The sequence below is a fragment of the Grampus griseus genome (assembly GCF_964374135.1).
Source record: "Grampus griseus genome assembly, chromosome: 13".
Taxonomy (NCBI): Eukaryota; Metazoa; Chordata; class Mammalia; order Artiodactyla; family Delphinidae; genus Grampus; species Grampus griseus.
Genome location: NC_139007.1, coordinates 68,367,529 through 68,383,739, shown reverse-complemented (window position 1 = coordinate 68,383,739; position 16,211 = coordinate 68,367,529). Strand labels below are relative to the sequence as shown.

Genomic DNA, 16,211 nt, shown 5'->3' with positions numbered 1-16,211 from the left:
GAATTTGGCATGAACCAAAGTACAAGCTCCTACCCAGGCTGAGCCACTATCAGCTCAAAGCAGGCTACAGGCTGGTGTGAGGGGGAGAGAGGAACAACTGGTCTCCACATTCCACACCTACAAAAACCTCCAAACTCCACACCTGTGAGCTGTCTCAGTCATGGGCTACAAGGTCAGAAAGGAAGATGGCAGGTAAGGAAAGTGGAAAACCTCCTTTGTGCATGGAGCTTAGATTTCTTCCCACCATATATATGTATGTGTCCGACAAACTGTGAGTAAATCTTATCAAAAATACAGCCCTCTTTATATGTGGAGATTTCAATGTATAAAGAATCCAGGTGTGTCTTTCTTAGCTGTATGTTTTTAAACACCAGCAATAACTGAAATGAAGGAAGATACCAACAAGAACAACAATAGCAAATATTTATACAGCACTTACAAAAGCAGTAATAGGCTGATCGAAATGCTTTCTATCAGGGGTTTTCGACCAAGAGCAATTGTGCCCCTGAGGAGACATTTGACAATGTCAAGAGATATTTTTAGGGGATTTTAGACATTAGTAGGACTGACAGACACATTCACCACCATTATCCCTTCTGATTATTTGAACATCAATCTGATTGGTGGGGTCCCGTGCCATACCAGTTGTTAAGGATTTTTAATAGTATACCTCTGCCTGAATATACTATAAATAGTTAAAACAAATATCATACCTAACAACACCTGAGATGTCAACAAATATTTTCAATAATATGGAGTACTTCAGATATATTAACCGAATGTCAGCCTTTGAAAATAACTTTCCCCTTTTCCAGGTCCCAGAAGGCCAATGACACCTGAAAAATCTTTTCCTTAATATAGTTGTCACAGGAATTGGCACACTTGCTTTGTGAATATACTTGCAACTGTGACTGCGTGTAAGAATTCAAATGCAAAGCCCTAACTTAAAGAAAAACTTGGTACAATTTATAAATATTATTTCATCTGTAAATCTACAAACTTTTAACAATAACGCTTAAGGAGGTCTTTGGTTAATGTTATTAATAATAACTTAATGAATAATAATGTTATCAGTGTTGGTTCATTAATTGTGACATAGTAAATGTCACATAGTAATGTAAGACATCAACAACAGGGGGAAGGGGATGCAATAAATGTCACATAGTAATGTAAGACATCAACAACAGAGGGAAAGGGACGCAGTGAGGGGTATATGGGAACTCCCTGTACCATTTATGCATTTAATTTCTATAAATGTATAACTATCCTAAAATAAAAGTTCCTTCACACAAGGTAAAAATACACATAATAAAATTACAGTATATTTTTCTGTACAAGAAAATAAGAAAAGCTAATTCTGGTTCATACATATTACATTTTCAGTCTCACACACTGTTGACTTACAAAACAATAAAGAAAAATGGTCAAGAATCATCCAGGTGACTTTTGACTGTGCTGCTGGATTCCACATGCACGCCTGCTTTCCATACTTTTCTGACTGGAATTCTATCTCATTCACAGAACAAAAAAAAAGACAACTGAGCAACTAAAATGTGCCAGGAGCTGGGGTAGGTCTGAGGATTCAACGACAAGAATGGGCCCTGTCTCCAAGCTCACAGACTAGAGCTCAGTTTCTCAAACAGGCAAAATGACCACTTGGGGAGATTGTTAAAATGCAGCAATAGACCACACTTTCAAAAACACTGATCTATAACACCTATCATAAATGCTGGGACAGATGAACGCTTCTAGGGACCATTGCCTTTGATCCTGGCAGGGAAGCTATGGGAGGAGCAGAGGAGAGGGCACCCAACCCCCACCTGGAAGGCAGGGAAGAATTCCTAGAAAAGGTTTACTTGACCAACCATTGGAGTGAGTTGGTTTTAATCCAATAGTAGAATGAACTTGAGGACACATCCTGCTTAGAGTGGGGAAGGCTCAGTACCAAGAACATTGACAGCTTCCGAAAGTAACTGAACACTGGGTACCAAGTACCAACCCCAGCAGCTGGAAACCAGCAGCACAGATGAGTCTAACTCGGGCCACTCCAGGACAGAGAAGGGGGCTTTGTTCATTGGAATTCAGTTACTGACGAAATATGCAAACAGGATTCTAGGCCTGATTGTATGCTGCAGGAAGCCATCCGGCCTCTGCTCACTCGCATAGTCATCTCCCTGGAAGAGCTTTTTCATGTGCTAATGGGTTTCTCAATTTTTGCCTACTTCAGTAGCAAAATATCATGTCATATTGATTCAGGTTGTTTGGCTTTGAGATTTCTTTGCTCTTTATGTTTTTGTCTCCTCTACATTCAGCCTGCCAAGAGGTGCATCTCATGATTAAGGAAACAGTCACTAAAATGAGGGCCTAAGGCACTTCACTGATGTCCCCACACTGCACACATGTGCAAACGTCCCTTGTCATCTATGTGCAGCCTGCAGACCACACAGTGGTCCTGAGCTGCTGGTGACCAGAATCATTTAGTTTAAAACCTGATTGAAAACACCCCAGCAACTACAACAGGACCCAGAAAATAGCAGGTATTCTCTGAATCATTTATTTTGGGCTCTTTTTTTTTCTTACTTCTCATTCTTAACCATGTGTGGCTGGGTTGAGGTTGACAGAAAACTGACCACTACTCCATGTAAGAAACAAAGATGAGAAATTTTAGAAAATTACAGGGAAATCAATGCCTACTTTCTTCCTAATGCAAACCCAATAGGATAAGAATGGTTCGTCGTAAAACACCAGGCAAATATTACCTACTGGGTGACTTCCAAATTATGGGAAGTAAATGTCAATCCTTTATTACAGTAATCAAGAGGGAGATTTACCTTCGGCACCATTCATTTTTATTTAGATTTTGTTACTTAGAGAAATTCTGCAGCATAAGGCCTAGCAACAAATTCAGTAAATACACAGAGTGCAATTCTCAAGCACTTTTCAAAAATGGTGCTCTGTTCATTTAGCCACAAATTCTCATCATAAAACATAGGATTCTTCTTGTAACAGCAAAAGAAGTGGGTAGGAAGGAGGTGGATGGATAAGGATCTAGTGAGAAAATGAGAACTGCTTCCTCAACCCATTTGCAAAATATCCGTAATTTCCCAGGTTAAAAATCCATCACTATGAAATCCACCATGATTTTTTAAATGCATAGGAGCAAAGATAGAATGTAATCATTATTTTAAAGAATTCACATGGTCAGAGATAAAACATAGTAAGAATTTCATTTCATGATTTCTTTTCTCCTCCAAACGTCCCATAAATCACGGCCCCGCAAAAACTCACAAACTATACTTTTCCTTTGCCTGCTGTAACACTAGTTATTCAGAGTTGGACAATAAATATTTGTTAACAACTAACTAAACAGTTCTCAGAGTACTGTCAGATACCAGACTGCACGGGTGGGTCGGAGTTATGTAGGGAGAAAATGCATCTGCTGGGAAAAACTGTCAAATTTCTTTTGTCAAACACAGTCCAGGCGCTTCTAACACCATAAAGGGAGCTCTTGCCTAAGAGTTGAAGCAGAAGGTAAACGCACAGAATCCAGGAGTCGAACAAGAAAACAGGCCAGGTCAAAAGCCTGGAGATTCATTCTGGCAGCAGGTTCCTAGCTAGGGGCGGGCTGGCTGGGACAGAAGAAAAGGGTCAGTGTTGGTATGACAGGAGGAGCTGTTTCTCAGAAGGCCAAGTACATGGCTATCAGATGAGGCATTCCCATTGACGATATGCAAGTGACCTAGAAGAATCTGTGCAAGATGCCTATCTTACAACTGCTGTGTAGCCCAGCCTCTAACAGTATCTGGATCAATGGCGTTAAACTGAAATCTATCGTGTTTCCAGACCATTATGACGGTTTTCCTCTATTTGGAGAAATAGTCCTCTCTGCAGACTAAATAAAGCTTTTTACATAAGGCACCAAAAGGCAAACAGGTCACACAGTACAGAATCATATGGGAGGCTGTGTGCCCTTTCCCTTTGCTTGCTTTGCTTGCTTGCAAACAATAAAAACCTTTCTGAACAAATGAAAGTGAACTTTGAAACCAGCAAAACATTTCAGGCACCCTGCCACAAAGATATTCTCCAAACAACTGCAGCCTGTATAGCTCTAAATTTCTTGCCACTTACAGGATGTGTGGTTAAATGAGCCCAGCAGAGAATTACAGCTTTGATGCTTTGATGTCAAAAATCACTAACAGATCTCGATCAAAGGGTGAGAAAAAACTGGCAAATTTTCGCTATGATGGTGCACGTGGGGCCTCATTCAAGCCAATGTTTTATCTTCATTTAATATCTACACTGTATTTTTTTTTCTGTTATTAACTTAAAAACTCTTCTAACAGAAACAGCCAGCATTTATTGTAATCCTTCCTGCAATCTGCCAAGCACTGCGCAAGGGATTTTACACCTTTAAAGACTTAGAACAGTCCCATTATCTCCATTTTACAAGAGAGGAAACTGAGACTCAGGACGCAGAAGAGCTGGGACTCCACCGTGTAAGTCTAAGTCCAGAGCCTTTCTGCTAACGCTAACATGTTCCACAAATTACACAGAAAATGGGTTACTCTAAAAATAATACTGGGGGGGGGAGGAGCTTTCCTGGTGGCGCGGTGGTTGAGAGTTTGCCTGCCGATGCAGGGGACATGGGTTCGTGCCCCGGTCCGGGAAGATCCCACATGCCACGGAGCGGCTGGGCCCGTGAGCCATGGCCGCTGAGCCTGCGTGTCCGGAGCTTGTGCTCCGGGAGAGGCCACAACAGTGAGAGTCCTGCGTACCACAAAAAATAATAAAAAAAATAATAATAATACTGGGGGACTTCCCTGGTGGCGCACTGGTTAAGAATCCGCCTGCCAATGCAGGCAACACAGGTTCGAGCCCTGGTCCGGGCAGATTCCACGGGAGCAACTAAGCCCGTGTGCCACATCTACTGAGCCCGCGCTCTGGACCCCGTAAGCCACAACCAGTGAGCCCACGCGCCTAGAGCCCGTGCTCCTCCACAAGAGAAGCCACCGCAATGAGAAGCCCGTGCAACGCAACGAAGAGTAGCCCCCGCTCGCGGCAACTAGAGAAGCCCGTGTGCAGAAACGAAGACCCAACGCAGCCATAAATAAATAAATATTTTAAAAACCAATACTGGGAATCACCATCCCTATGAACATAAGTTATCGGGACATGAAAATGTAATAAAACAGTGAGGGCACCTAAGTAATTACCTGTCTTGAGGGCACCTAAATAATTACCAGCCTCAGCACAGTTTGGGATGATGACAGCTTCCACAGCCAAAAGAGAAAGTGAACATATAGAGTCCAAATCCAAAGACTCAACCTTCTGTCCCAGAGATCCAGAAATCAGGCCTATCTTTTAAGTTGGAAGTTAACCATCTTAAAACTCAAAATTCAAGTAAGTCATTCAAAATCTGCCATTTTGCATGAATTCCCTTCAGAATCAGTAGGGGTTTACAAGTCAGAGATCCAAACAACAGGGGGGAAAAGAAAAAAGGGCAATGTATGAAAAGGCAATCTATTGAAGAATTTGTCCAAAAGCCAAAAAACATATGCAGAGAAGTTCAATTTCACACACACACATACAAAAATGCAAGTTCAGACAATTATTTACTACTTTTCATCTCTCTGCCCTTTGTGGATAGCAGTTTAACAGTAAAAACATATTGGCCCCAGAAGTTACCCAAATTAACTAAAATATATGTACACAGGTCATTATTTTTAATATTTTTTAAATGGGATGCACTATGACAGGATGGTTTCATCTTTAGTTTAAAAAGGAAAACTGTGCATGTGGGAATTTAGATGTAAAGCTGTACATTTATATATTCATAGAAGAAAGTATGGCAGGACAAACAAAACTAGTTACAATGATCATAGAGGGGGAGAGGAACTGACAATTTGCCGCTTTGTATAATTTTAATTTTGCATTAAAATTTTTAAGAAGGAGGCTGATTATTTAAATATATTACTCAAAATTTAGCATCAAAATGTAATGCAATAAAATGCTTCATTAACTTGAGAACAACCCCACAGAGAGGGCCCCACTAATTCCCACCTAGCTCACAATCCAAGTTTCAATACTTTGTGGTTTAGACAGAAAGTTTTTGACCTGGGTTCCTTTAGCCCTGGCCTAAAATTTCACTTTGTCACAATGGTAGGACTGGGCTATGACTCATCTTCCTCTGCCAAACAATTAAAGTTCTAGTTCAGCGGGAAAAAAACGACTTGAGCTGCCAGTTCACTGAACTGTTCAAATCAAGGTCAAAATATTGGGGCAGGGGCAAAGGGAGTCACTGAGTCCAGATCCTATCTCATTCTCACACCAGTCCTTTCGGTGGTCCTCCAACCAAACCCTGAATTTGCAAATGATCAGAATAGAAAGCACCTGGTGCCCTCTAACCAGGGTCAAAGAACCCAAGTGAAACATGAAACCAAGATCCGTGTCACAATCATACCTTTCAAGTAATGCCAAGGAAAAACACAAGTAAAAAGATGACAGAGTGCACAGCTTCAGTTTAAATATATTTTAAGTACCACACAAACATAATATTTAATTACCCATTCCTACACTGCAGGTAGCAGGCAAAGCTCTTTATCAACTGACTATATTTTTATAATTTTTACAGAACTTATTATTCCTTTTATTTACCTGGAACTCTTACTATTGCTTGCAAGGTGCTTTAAAATATGTTACATCATTAATCCTGACCACAATCCCCTCAGGGGTACGACTGGTTGGGAGACCAGTCTCAGAAGTTCAGTGTCTTACACAGTCGATAGTAGGGGGAACTGGGACCCAGGTCCCCCCCACCCAAACACTTCTTCAGTACCATGTTAATCACACTTCTCATTTCCCTCGCCCAAAATTCTTGTTTCAAACAAGTCACTCTGTCTACCCTTCGCCCGACTGAACAATTTTTTTTTTCTCTCAAGCCTCTGCAAATTACATTCCACCTGGTCTGCCTAAGCACCAACTCATTTTCTTCATAAACATTAAAATCAGCTAAAAATTCACAAGCCCTGAGAAATTCTCCCAGACAAACCTCCCTGCACTCTGATACTCTAAATGACGTGTTCCTTTATTCTCATACAGTCAACAGGCGGGTGAGGCAGCCACTAATATCTGGCAAAGATAATCACACCCCTTCCTTTCAAACTAACTTTGGCACCAAGAACCTTTGGAGCAACCTCTCTGTAGTGTCCCCAACTGACCCCACCTCCACATTCACACACACAGACACCTCAGCCCCTGATGAAATTCTTATTCCGACGTTCTCCACCTGCCTTGCTTCATGAAGACGCCAGCAACCAGGAGCCCCGTCTCTTCAGAGAGGTCTGCTCAGCGTGCCCTGAGCCAGCCTACTCCCCTGTGATCCCTTCCAAGAGCTTCTTCCTGATGACAGCTCATCTTCAGACGGGCCACCATCTCATATAACGCACGCCCCTCCGGCAGCGCAAACCGGAAACGAGCAGGTCCAGCCCTCATCCAGCCTCGTGCTGCTCAGAGGAACCTGTTCGTCCAACCATTCCGCAAGCGGAGACGGAGACTCCGCTGCTAACAGGCGTATGGGTTCGGTGCTGATGTACAGCACTGCCAAAGCTTCCTTCTTGCCCCTCTCCTGGAGCTTTCGGTCTGGTAGGGAACCAATAACTCTCCCCTGTGCACCTCCATCTTGAATCCATGTCACAATCACTTGGATAGTTTCTTTAACAGCTACAAAGTCAAGGCCTCGGTTTATTTATGTCAGGCTTCTGAGTGTGGGGCCCCAGCACACTGGTGATGCTAACGTGGAACCAAGGTTGAGAATATTTGAACCCGTTTATCTGAAAAGGAAACGGCTGCCACAGAGTCCTGTCAGCCCGACAAGAAAGCAGGAAAGATGACAAGAAAAGCAAGGCCTCCCAGATGTGGCTTCCTGAGCAGGGCAATTTCTAGACCTAAATCATCTGTGCATTAGTAGATGCCTACAACTCCAAATAATTTTTTATTTCAAACTTGCAAGCCTTTTTTTTTTTTTAAACTTTGTTCTCCTTCAATTCGATTATTGTAACATTTGGTCATTTGTACACAGATATCAAGATTAAGTAAAGGAAAAGTAAATATTTTAAAATATAAAGATTCTATATCAAAGATAGATAGATATAGATACTCAGATTTCAGCTTACTCAGTTTTCCCTTGTTATATCTCAACGGATAGCTGAGAGGCAAATGTGCTAAATTAGAGTTCCACATTTTAGAAGACAGCAAAGAGCAAAAGGATGGTCAATTTCAAAAAATAACACTGAAAGGCTAATTTTGAACAAATATGTACTTTAATTTATTCCATTTTATTACTTGTTGTAGTATTCCCCTTAGGTTCTGCAACAGTCATTTGAAACATCAACCCCTGTATGGTCAAGAGTTTAATGCAAAACACTTATGGTTTCACTCTTTCCAGCTTACTTGAGGTGTGTAAATAAAGGATTCACCCCAAAGTTTAATCTACTATGGAGACTGCTTTGAAGACCAAAAAAGGCCACTGTTGTAATGGAATATGCCATCCATAAAATGTGTACTCTTTTTTATATCTTTATAACAAGATCACTAAAGAGAGCTACCCTGCAGATACAAGAAAATAGTAAATTAGTAACAGCCAATAAGAAGAGCGTCTAGGCCCTTGTAGAATCTGAAATCATGTAATACTGATTTTCTATTTTTATTAAAATAGAATGCCCTGAAATATTTATTTTTTTAAAAAATGCTTTCTATTTTCTTAAAGACTTTGGACTGATCACAGGGCAGGAAAGAATGCTATCTGAATGAACCAGAATTCATATTTAAAGCTGCAGTCTACTCATTTAAAAGTTTGCTTAATATTTAAAGGTTTGTTTGTTTGTTTTTCTTCTAATTATCTTCTGATTTCAACCACTATAGTTACCTGAGACCCTCTGTAGCAGGACAGTAACACGCAGACTAGCAGACGAAGAAGACTATTCATGCCGGGGAAAGAAAGAGGATTGAGAGTCAAGAGATACCTTTGAAAGGCCACAGGCTGCAATGCTACTCCTGCACGTGGGGTTTTAATTCAGTTCCTGATAGGTATTTTAATTCTCTGTTGAGACCACACTGATCTTTAAATAAGAGAGAAAAGTAACAGCCAAAAAAGAGAATTATAGCACACTGATTTCCTATTACACTTGGCCAAGAAACCAGATTTGCTAAGAAAATATGGGCTGCTCCAAGCATTCTAGTTGAAATGTGCTCCAGAGAGAGGATGCCTACCAGCATTTACCACATCATTCATATGGAGTTAGGAAGGAAAACATTAAGAGGGAAAGAGTAATTCCAAAGGAAAGAAAACCATTTTTAAAAAATTCTAACCAGCCTAAAAGTTGTCGCATAGTAACAATATTCAAGCATGATACGTAAGGTGAAATATTACACATCACTTGAGGTTTTTTTTTTCTTCAGAAAACTTACGTGACCAGTACACAAATATACAGATTAAACAAGATATGGACATCTGAACCCATTAGAAAAACTAGGTCACCCTGGAAGTAAACTCCAGTGACAGTGACCAATCCAACGTGAAGTTCTGTGTCTGCACTTCTTCTGAACAAGACTGCCTTAAAGCAAAACTCCTCCATTTACAGCCCCCTCAAAAGAACAAATGTCTGATCCTCCCCTTAATCAGCTCCGAACTATTTTTAAAAGTAAAATACATTTTTAGTCAGCACAGTAAGTCAAGCATAGTAAGCTATCATCATACAACAGCATAAAGGAAACTCTCTCTACAGGACAGTAAACAGTCAATACATAATAAACTAGTTTGAAAATACATGAAGTACATTTGTCTCAACAAAGGTATGGCCCTTGAGTGCTTTTTCCTAAGAAGCCAAGAACTGGAAAACAATCGCATGCTGAAGCGAAGGATGAAACCCACAGCGCTGGTCTCGACTATTCAGAGTCTACAACAGATGTGGCGTCAGGAAGGACAGGCCGGGCTGTTCCCATCACCGGCTGGCCGTTACTTAACACACTGGGTTCAGTAAGTGACTGAGAGAGCCCTGTCTTTGCTGATATCCTCTTTTCATAACCTCACGGGCGGGAGGGCTGGGAGTCATGCAAGTTGACAAACTTACCTGGAAAATGTTTGCTGGCCTGGAGAGCTACTTGCCATGGCAAATCAAATCTGCACTTTTTCCAACGAAATGCGGTGGCCGCCGGGCCACTCATCACCTACATTTGCTTAAGTGAGGAGGAAAAAGATGCAGAGGAAGTGGATTTTAACAAAAGCAGCCTGCGAACTGCACACTGGGATGTCCTGTTTTGGGGTGGCTTTTATTTTTCCCATGAGAGGATCTGACTAAACCTAACTGAATCTCCTCTAAATACCAGACAGGAAGTCACACTTCGCAGTTAGTGAAAATTCCTTACATCATTTTTTGTTGTTGTTTTTTTAATTGTCACAGCTAAGAGCCTTTGAATGTTTCTGATCTACTACAAAGAGATTATAACTTTGCTTCCTGTTTTTGACAGTGTCAGCTGGTAAAGGGCACCTCCACCCACCTCCTTACCCCACTATGAATATAAACAGAGGCGTTTGCCCTGAGTATACAACTGGGCTGAAGAGTTTCGTTACATATTAACTACACGTCAAAGAATAAATCAGACTTGTTATTTCACTTTAATATGCATATATACCTTGGGAAAAGTGAAACTCAAAAGGATTTCTTCTTCATTCCTTAGAGATTGCTATTATGGAAAAAATAAACTCAACCACACAGAATACTAAGATGAGAGGTAACAGTTTTGATTCATATTTTCCAGCCTATTCTATCTTGTGTATTTGCCTTGCTCTTTTGCTATATCATTTATGCAGATGTCATCCACACAGCTACATAGCACAGGGAGATCGGCTCGGTGCTTTGTGACCACCTCGAGGGGCGGGATAGGGAGGGTGGAAGGGAGATGCAAGAGGGTGGGGATGTGGCGATATATGTATATGCATAGCTGATTCACTTTGTTATACAGCAGAAACTAACACACCAGTTTAAAGCAATTATACTCCAATAAAGACATTAAAAAAGAAAAATAACTTTTTCCCTTATTTTTCAATATAAGGCCTGAGGCCTTACAAGATGTATTAATAATGATCATTCATCTTCTAAGAAATTTTCCATGTCCCAAGGCTGCACTGTATAATCCATTGTTTTCGTTATTTCTTGGCATACAGCTGACTATGAAACTGACCGCTGAACCTTCCTATGTCAAAGAGAACTTTCCACTGTGGGAAATTTCTAAAACATTCATATTAAGCTAAGTGGAAATGTCATCATAGTTCAGGAGCAAATATGGTCTGTATCACCCAGTACGATTTCTAAACTAGATTCTACACAGGAAAGGCAAACCACGGAACAAAAACAAGTACCAAGCCTACAATGGAGTTTCTGCAAACACTGGACTTGAAGAAAATCAGAAGCAACAATCAGTTTATCAAAGTTATCTGAAAGTTCTTCCAAAAAGATCTAAAAGAAGCGCACTTTTAAAAACTACTCTGTAACGTCTATCCACTGACCCCTTCTTCTGCTAGATTACACGGTGGCCTCATTTCTAGTTCTTGTGAAATCAATAGACCATTTAAGTTGCAAGTATCTGTCTAGGGTATGCACTTTCTTATTCAATCTGGTGTTGACAGCAGTAATCAAATTTTGTACATACCACTAGCTCTATTATAGCTCAACAGCAACTGGCTGCCAGCCTAGGTTTACTCTCATCCAAAAGGAAAGAAAGGAGTGGACTGCAGAATTACAGAACAAATCAGCTGAAACTACAGGAGGTGGTGTGGAAGTGAGCAAGTGAAGCAGAGGCAGTCAAGACTAATCCTCCTTCCACTGGGGAGACATACACCGGGCACGTCAGCACGGCCAAGCCCAGGTCAGCCAACCTTGACCATTAAAGGCAGACATTTTCTTCATTCCCTCTATTATCTGCAAACCCTCTGGGCTTTGAACATCTTATTACAACTGTCCGTCCTAACTACTGAACCTACACCTAAACCTGCAGAGCAGCAGACAAAAGCCAGAGATAAACCACACCCTCCAACACCAGAGAAACCAAATGTGAGGGAATACAAGTTACAACACTTCCCATGAACTGTCCAGACACAACTGGCTTCATGTTGTAACTCTTCTGTATGCACATAAGCTAGGATCAAGCCTTTTTCTCGGATCAAAATGTTCTCAATTCATCTTCTGTAAAAACAAGGTCGGCCTTAAAAAAAATTGGGAAGGGGGTAGAGACCTGACTTTGAAAGTCTACTCAACTTGCATTTTTAGAGTTCAAAATCTCTAAGAAAACCATATTCCTGCTAACAGATATTCTCTACTTAAAGGGAGCATGGATGATACCATTTCTTGGTTTGACAAGCAACTTTCTCCCTCATTTTTTAAAACTTGAAATAATTTTAGATTTACCCAAGAAGTTGTAAAAGTAGTACACAGAGTTTTCATATTCCCTTCACCCAGCTTCCCCAAATGTTATCATCTTACATAACCAGAAACCAAAAAATTAGCACTGATGCAGTACAATGAACTACTCTAGAGATCTTATTCAAATTTCTCCAATTGTTCCCTTTTTCTGGTTCATGATTCAGTCTCAGATCCTGCACACAAGCAACACTTCAAAAATGCATCCTTTCATTCACTATCTAATGCATGTTTCTGATCCCCCCCAAAAGACCTGTTTTCTTTCATGTTGATGAGGTAGTTTCATCATCAACCATTGAGTCTTCCAGGCGATAAATGTTTATTTTCTCCACAATGCTCTTCATACCTAATCTGTGAGTCTTATCTTGTAAGCACAGGTCAAATAGAGTTTCACAGTCCCTTGTCCAAAACCCTTAGACCAGATGTGTTGCCAAATCAGAACTTTTCCCATTTGAGAAAAGTTACACTGCACATAGGCTATACATTACATTAAAACAAAAACAGCGAGATCCAGGGCAATTTCCCCTAGTCAAACACACTAATACTTCTGCAGTAAATATGTGTATTTTATGAGGTAAGTGGGATAAGTAAAGATTTTAAAAGCATCCCAACACTCCAGGTCCAATTTTGCCACCAAATGAGCTCAGGTCAAGCTCGGGTTTTACTATCAAATGAATTACAAAGAAAATACCTTTCAGTTTTTACAGCTCTTTTTAGCTATTACAACTGCAAATGAGGGAGTGTAGACCTGTACCTATGAAATCCGTGGCCTCATGCATCTCCCACCCACCTTCACACCACATCCTCTTTCACCTCCAATGTTGCCTCTGCCTCCAGGCTCTCTTTACTCCAATTCACCCTCCCACAGAGCCTCCAGATAGATCTTTCTAAAGTACTTGCAACTCTCTAGCTTCAAAATCCTTAAAGATTTCCCATGCAAGGAAGGAGGTTGGAGTCTAATCTTCTTCATGAAGTTCACAAGGCTTCCACCAACTGAGCCAACTCCTCTGACTGTAACAGTGCTACACCCAAGAAGAATAAAAAATGAAAAAGGCATAGTCTCTGTCCTCAAGAAGCTGCCATTTAATTCAATCTCTTGAATATTTTCACCTAAGTAAAAATATAGAATATAGCTTCTCCAATCATCCAAGAATGTATTGGGATTTTTTTTTAACTCATTCTTTTCTAGCTAAGAAATTCTACCTTAGTTCTTGATCACATTAAAGATTACTAACAAAATCCAACATGTTGGCATGAAAAAGATTTTTCACATGATTCTAACAACACATGTCTAAAAATACTTGCTATGCTACTGTTGCAATTACAAAGAGCAAAAGCCAGGAAAACTTTTCTAAAAACAAGCAAACCCAAAAAAGTAACATCAAAGATGTTATTTAATGGGCTGAATGATTTCTCATGAGATTGTTTTTCCAAAGCACAAAGATATAAATAAAGTCTGAAACCATGCCTTTGTTTCCATATTAGTATACTAATGGAATCGAATGACATTATAACCAAGAAAATTATGTTAGAGAGAGCTACACAAAAATCCCCACCATCAAAGAGTTTAGAATTTATCCCAACCACACAAAGGCTGATCTCCAATGCAGACATTAAGGAACATGCCAGTGAAAGAGGAAAGAAATCATATTTTCAGTATTTTAGTTTTGTTTTCTAAGGTGCAAAGACACTTACTTGGAATGATGAATTAAAAGAAAAGTTCCTAGACATTGTTTTTCAAGATAAAATTATAACCTTTCTTACAATTATCTCAGGAAAAGTGCACAAAAGCAGTGAGAGTAAGAGTTAAAGAACACCACCACCAAATCCCATAATGAGGGGGGTAGAGAGAGGTAGTAGGTATACCGTGCTCTTCCTACACCAAGAGAGGGGAGGAGGGTTCCCTCCCAGGGTGGCTCTCCTCTCACAACAGAGTGTGTGAGTGTGTGTGTGCGTGTGTGTGTGCACGCGTGCACACATGGCAGGTTTCTCACTGGCAGTGTTGCTTCCAAACAGAAGTGACAACTGCCTGGAACCGACAGAGATGAGGTATCCGGTGGCGGACAGCAATCGTGGTAGAACAGGCCAACACTGCACGGATGCCGAGTGATGCCACTGCTCTGTAAAGCCAGGATCCAATCTGCCAGGGGCCTGGAACCCTGCAGTGCCGACTGCTTAAGACAGGGGTCCCTGGGACAGCCACTCAGGTAGCAAACACCTCACTCTAGCAGAAGGAAGGCAGGTTATCACCATGGTTCTTCAGGGAGCAGGAATAGTTGTTTAAGGAGACATCAAAAGAGATGAATAAAATTCAGATGCTTTACAAAGAAAGAATTTTTAAAACATTACGAAAAAGGAAAGAGAAAGGGAGTAATTTTCCTGAATTTTCTAAATGTTCTGTTTTTATCAATCAGGTGAAAAATAAGTGTTGTCATTTCTCATTTACCTTTGTATTGTCATCCTTTAGCATGGAGCCTGGAACATTGTAAGGACTTAATGAGCATTTACTTAAAGAAGAGACACGAGCTGATGTGGAAGACATCAGAGTGAAAGTAAGAGTGGACCAGGACAGTGAGAGGAACCCTGGGCGTCTCTCACACCCAAAGAGCTTACACAAGTCCGCCTGATGCAGAAAGGAGGTGCCACGGTCTACGTTACAAGCAAAATCAAAACTAGCAGCTCTGGGGACTTCCCTGGTGGCGCAGTGGTTAAGAATGCAGGGGACACGGGTTCAAGCCCTGGTCTGGGAAGGTCCCACATGCCGCGGAGCAACTAAGCCTACGTACCACAACTACTGAGCCTGCGCTCTAGAGCCCAAGAGCCACAACTACTGAAGCCCATGCACCTAGAGCCCGTGCTCCGCAACAAAGAGCCGCCACTGCAATGAGAAGCCCAAGCACCGCAATGAAGAGTAGCCCGTGCTCGCCACAACTAGAGAAAGCCCACGCGCAGCAACAAAAACCCAGCGCAGCCAAAAATAAATAAATTAATTAGATTAAAAAATAGGAATTCTGGGGCAGACCGCAGCATTGCAGAAAAGGACTAGAGAGCTGTGACCAAGCGAGAAGGGTGCTTATGGGAATGTAAAAGAAGGATTAATTTGGAAATGGAAGTGCTGTAAAAGTAGAGGCAATCTCATTGGCAAACTGCAGGGCTGTGGAGCAAAGATCAGCCAGTGAGTTTTCTTGAAGTACATCTGCTGCCATTGTGAGAGAAACTTCTCTGGTTCCTAGAAGGTTCCAGAACACTCAAGCTTCATGGGAAGGTGTGAAGAAAAGAAACATGGGGACTATTCTTTGCTGTTAGCAGTAAAAACATCTAGTGGGAGCACTGACCTAAGAGTCCCATAGGGCACAACAGCCTATGAATCCAGATGTGCCATCCATAACACTTCGTTCCTGGGTCCCCGGCAGTGACAATCTCAATTCAATGTTTCCTGTGGAGCTCTTAAGCCCTTATGCAAATCTGAAGATGTTGGCCACTCATTAGATACGGGTATTAACTTGCATGAGTCATCTGTATATTCAGCCTGCAGCTGAAACTACACAAAGATGGTCCTGCCTACTAACGGGCACACCCACCCCACTCCCATGTGTCATATCTCTGGCCATGGGAGTGAGACATAATCATCTACTTGTGACAGCTGAGGGCTGGGAATGGGGAGAAAATGAAGGATCCAGGCAATAATGAGGCAGAACCAATGCCAAGGAGATGACCTCGAGTATTTCAGTTCCAGGA

At 41.2% G+C, this 16,211-nt stretch overlaps 1 protein-coding gene across 4 annotated transcripts in view; it reads right to left on the bottom strand.

Annotated features, from left to right (window-relative positions):
- UTRN (utrophin) overlaps positions 1-16,211 on the bottom strand; it is a gene marked incomplete at its 3' end in the record, with an annotated part of 496,004 nt that overhangs the window by 428,892 nt on the left and 50,901 nt on the right. For 3 of the 4 annotated variants that reach the window (XM_082668646.1, XM_082668647.1, XM_082668644.1), the window contains exon 1: positions 10,128-10,224. The exons of the other annotated variant lie outside the window; for it this stretch is intronic. In XM_082668646.1, the coding sequence (XP_082524772.1) occupies positions 10,128-10,221 (94 nt within the window). In that variant the 5' untranslated portion in view covers positions 10,222-10,224. Of the gene's footprint in view, positions 1-10,127; positions 10,225-16,211 lie in introns of those variants that run through there. 4 annotated transcript variants of the gene reach the window in all.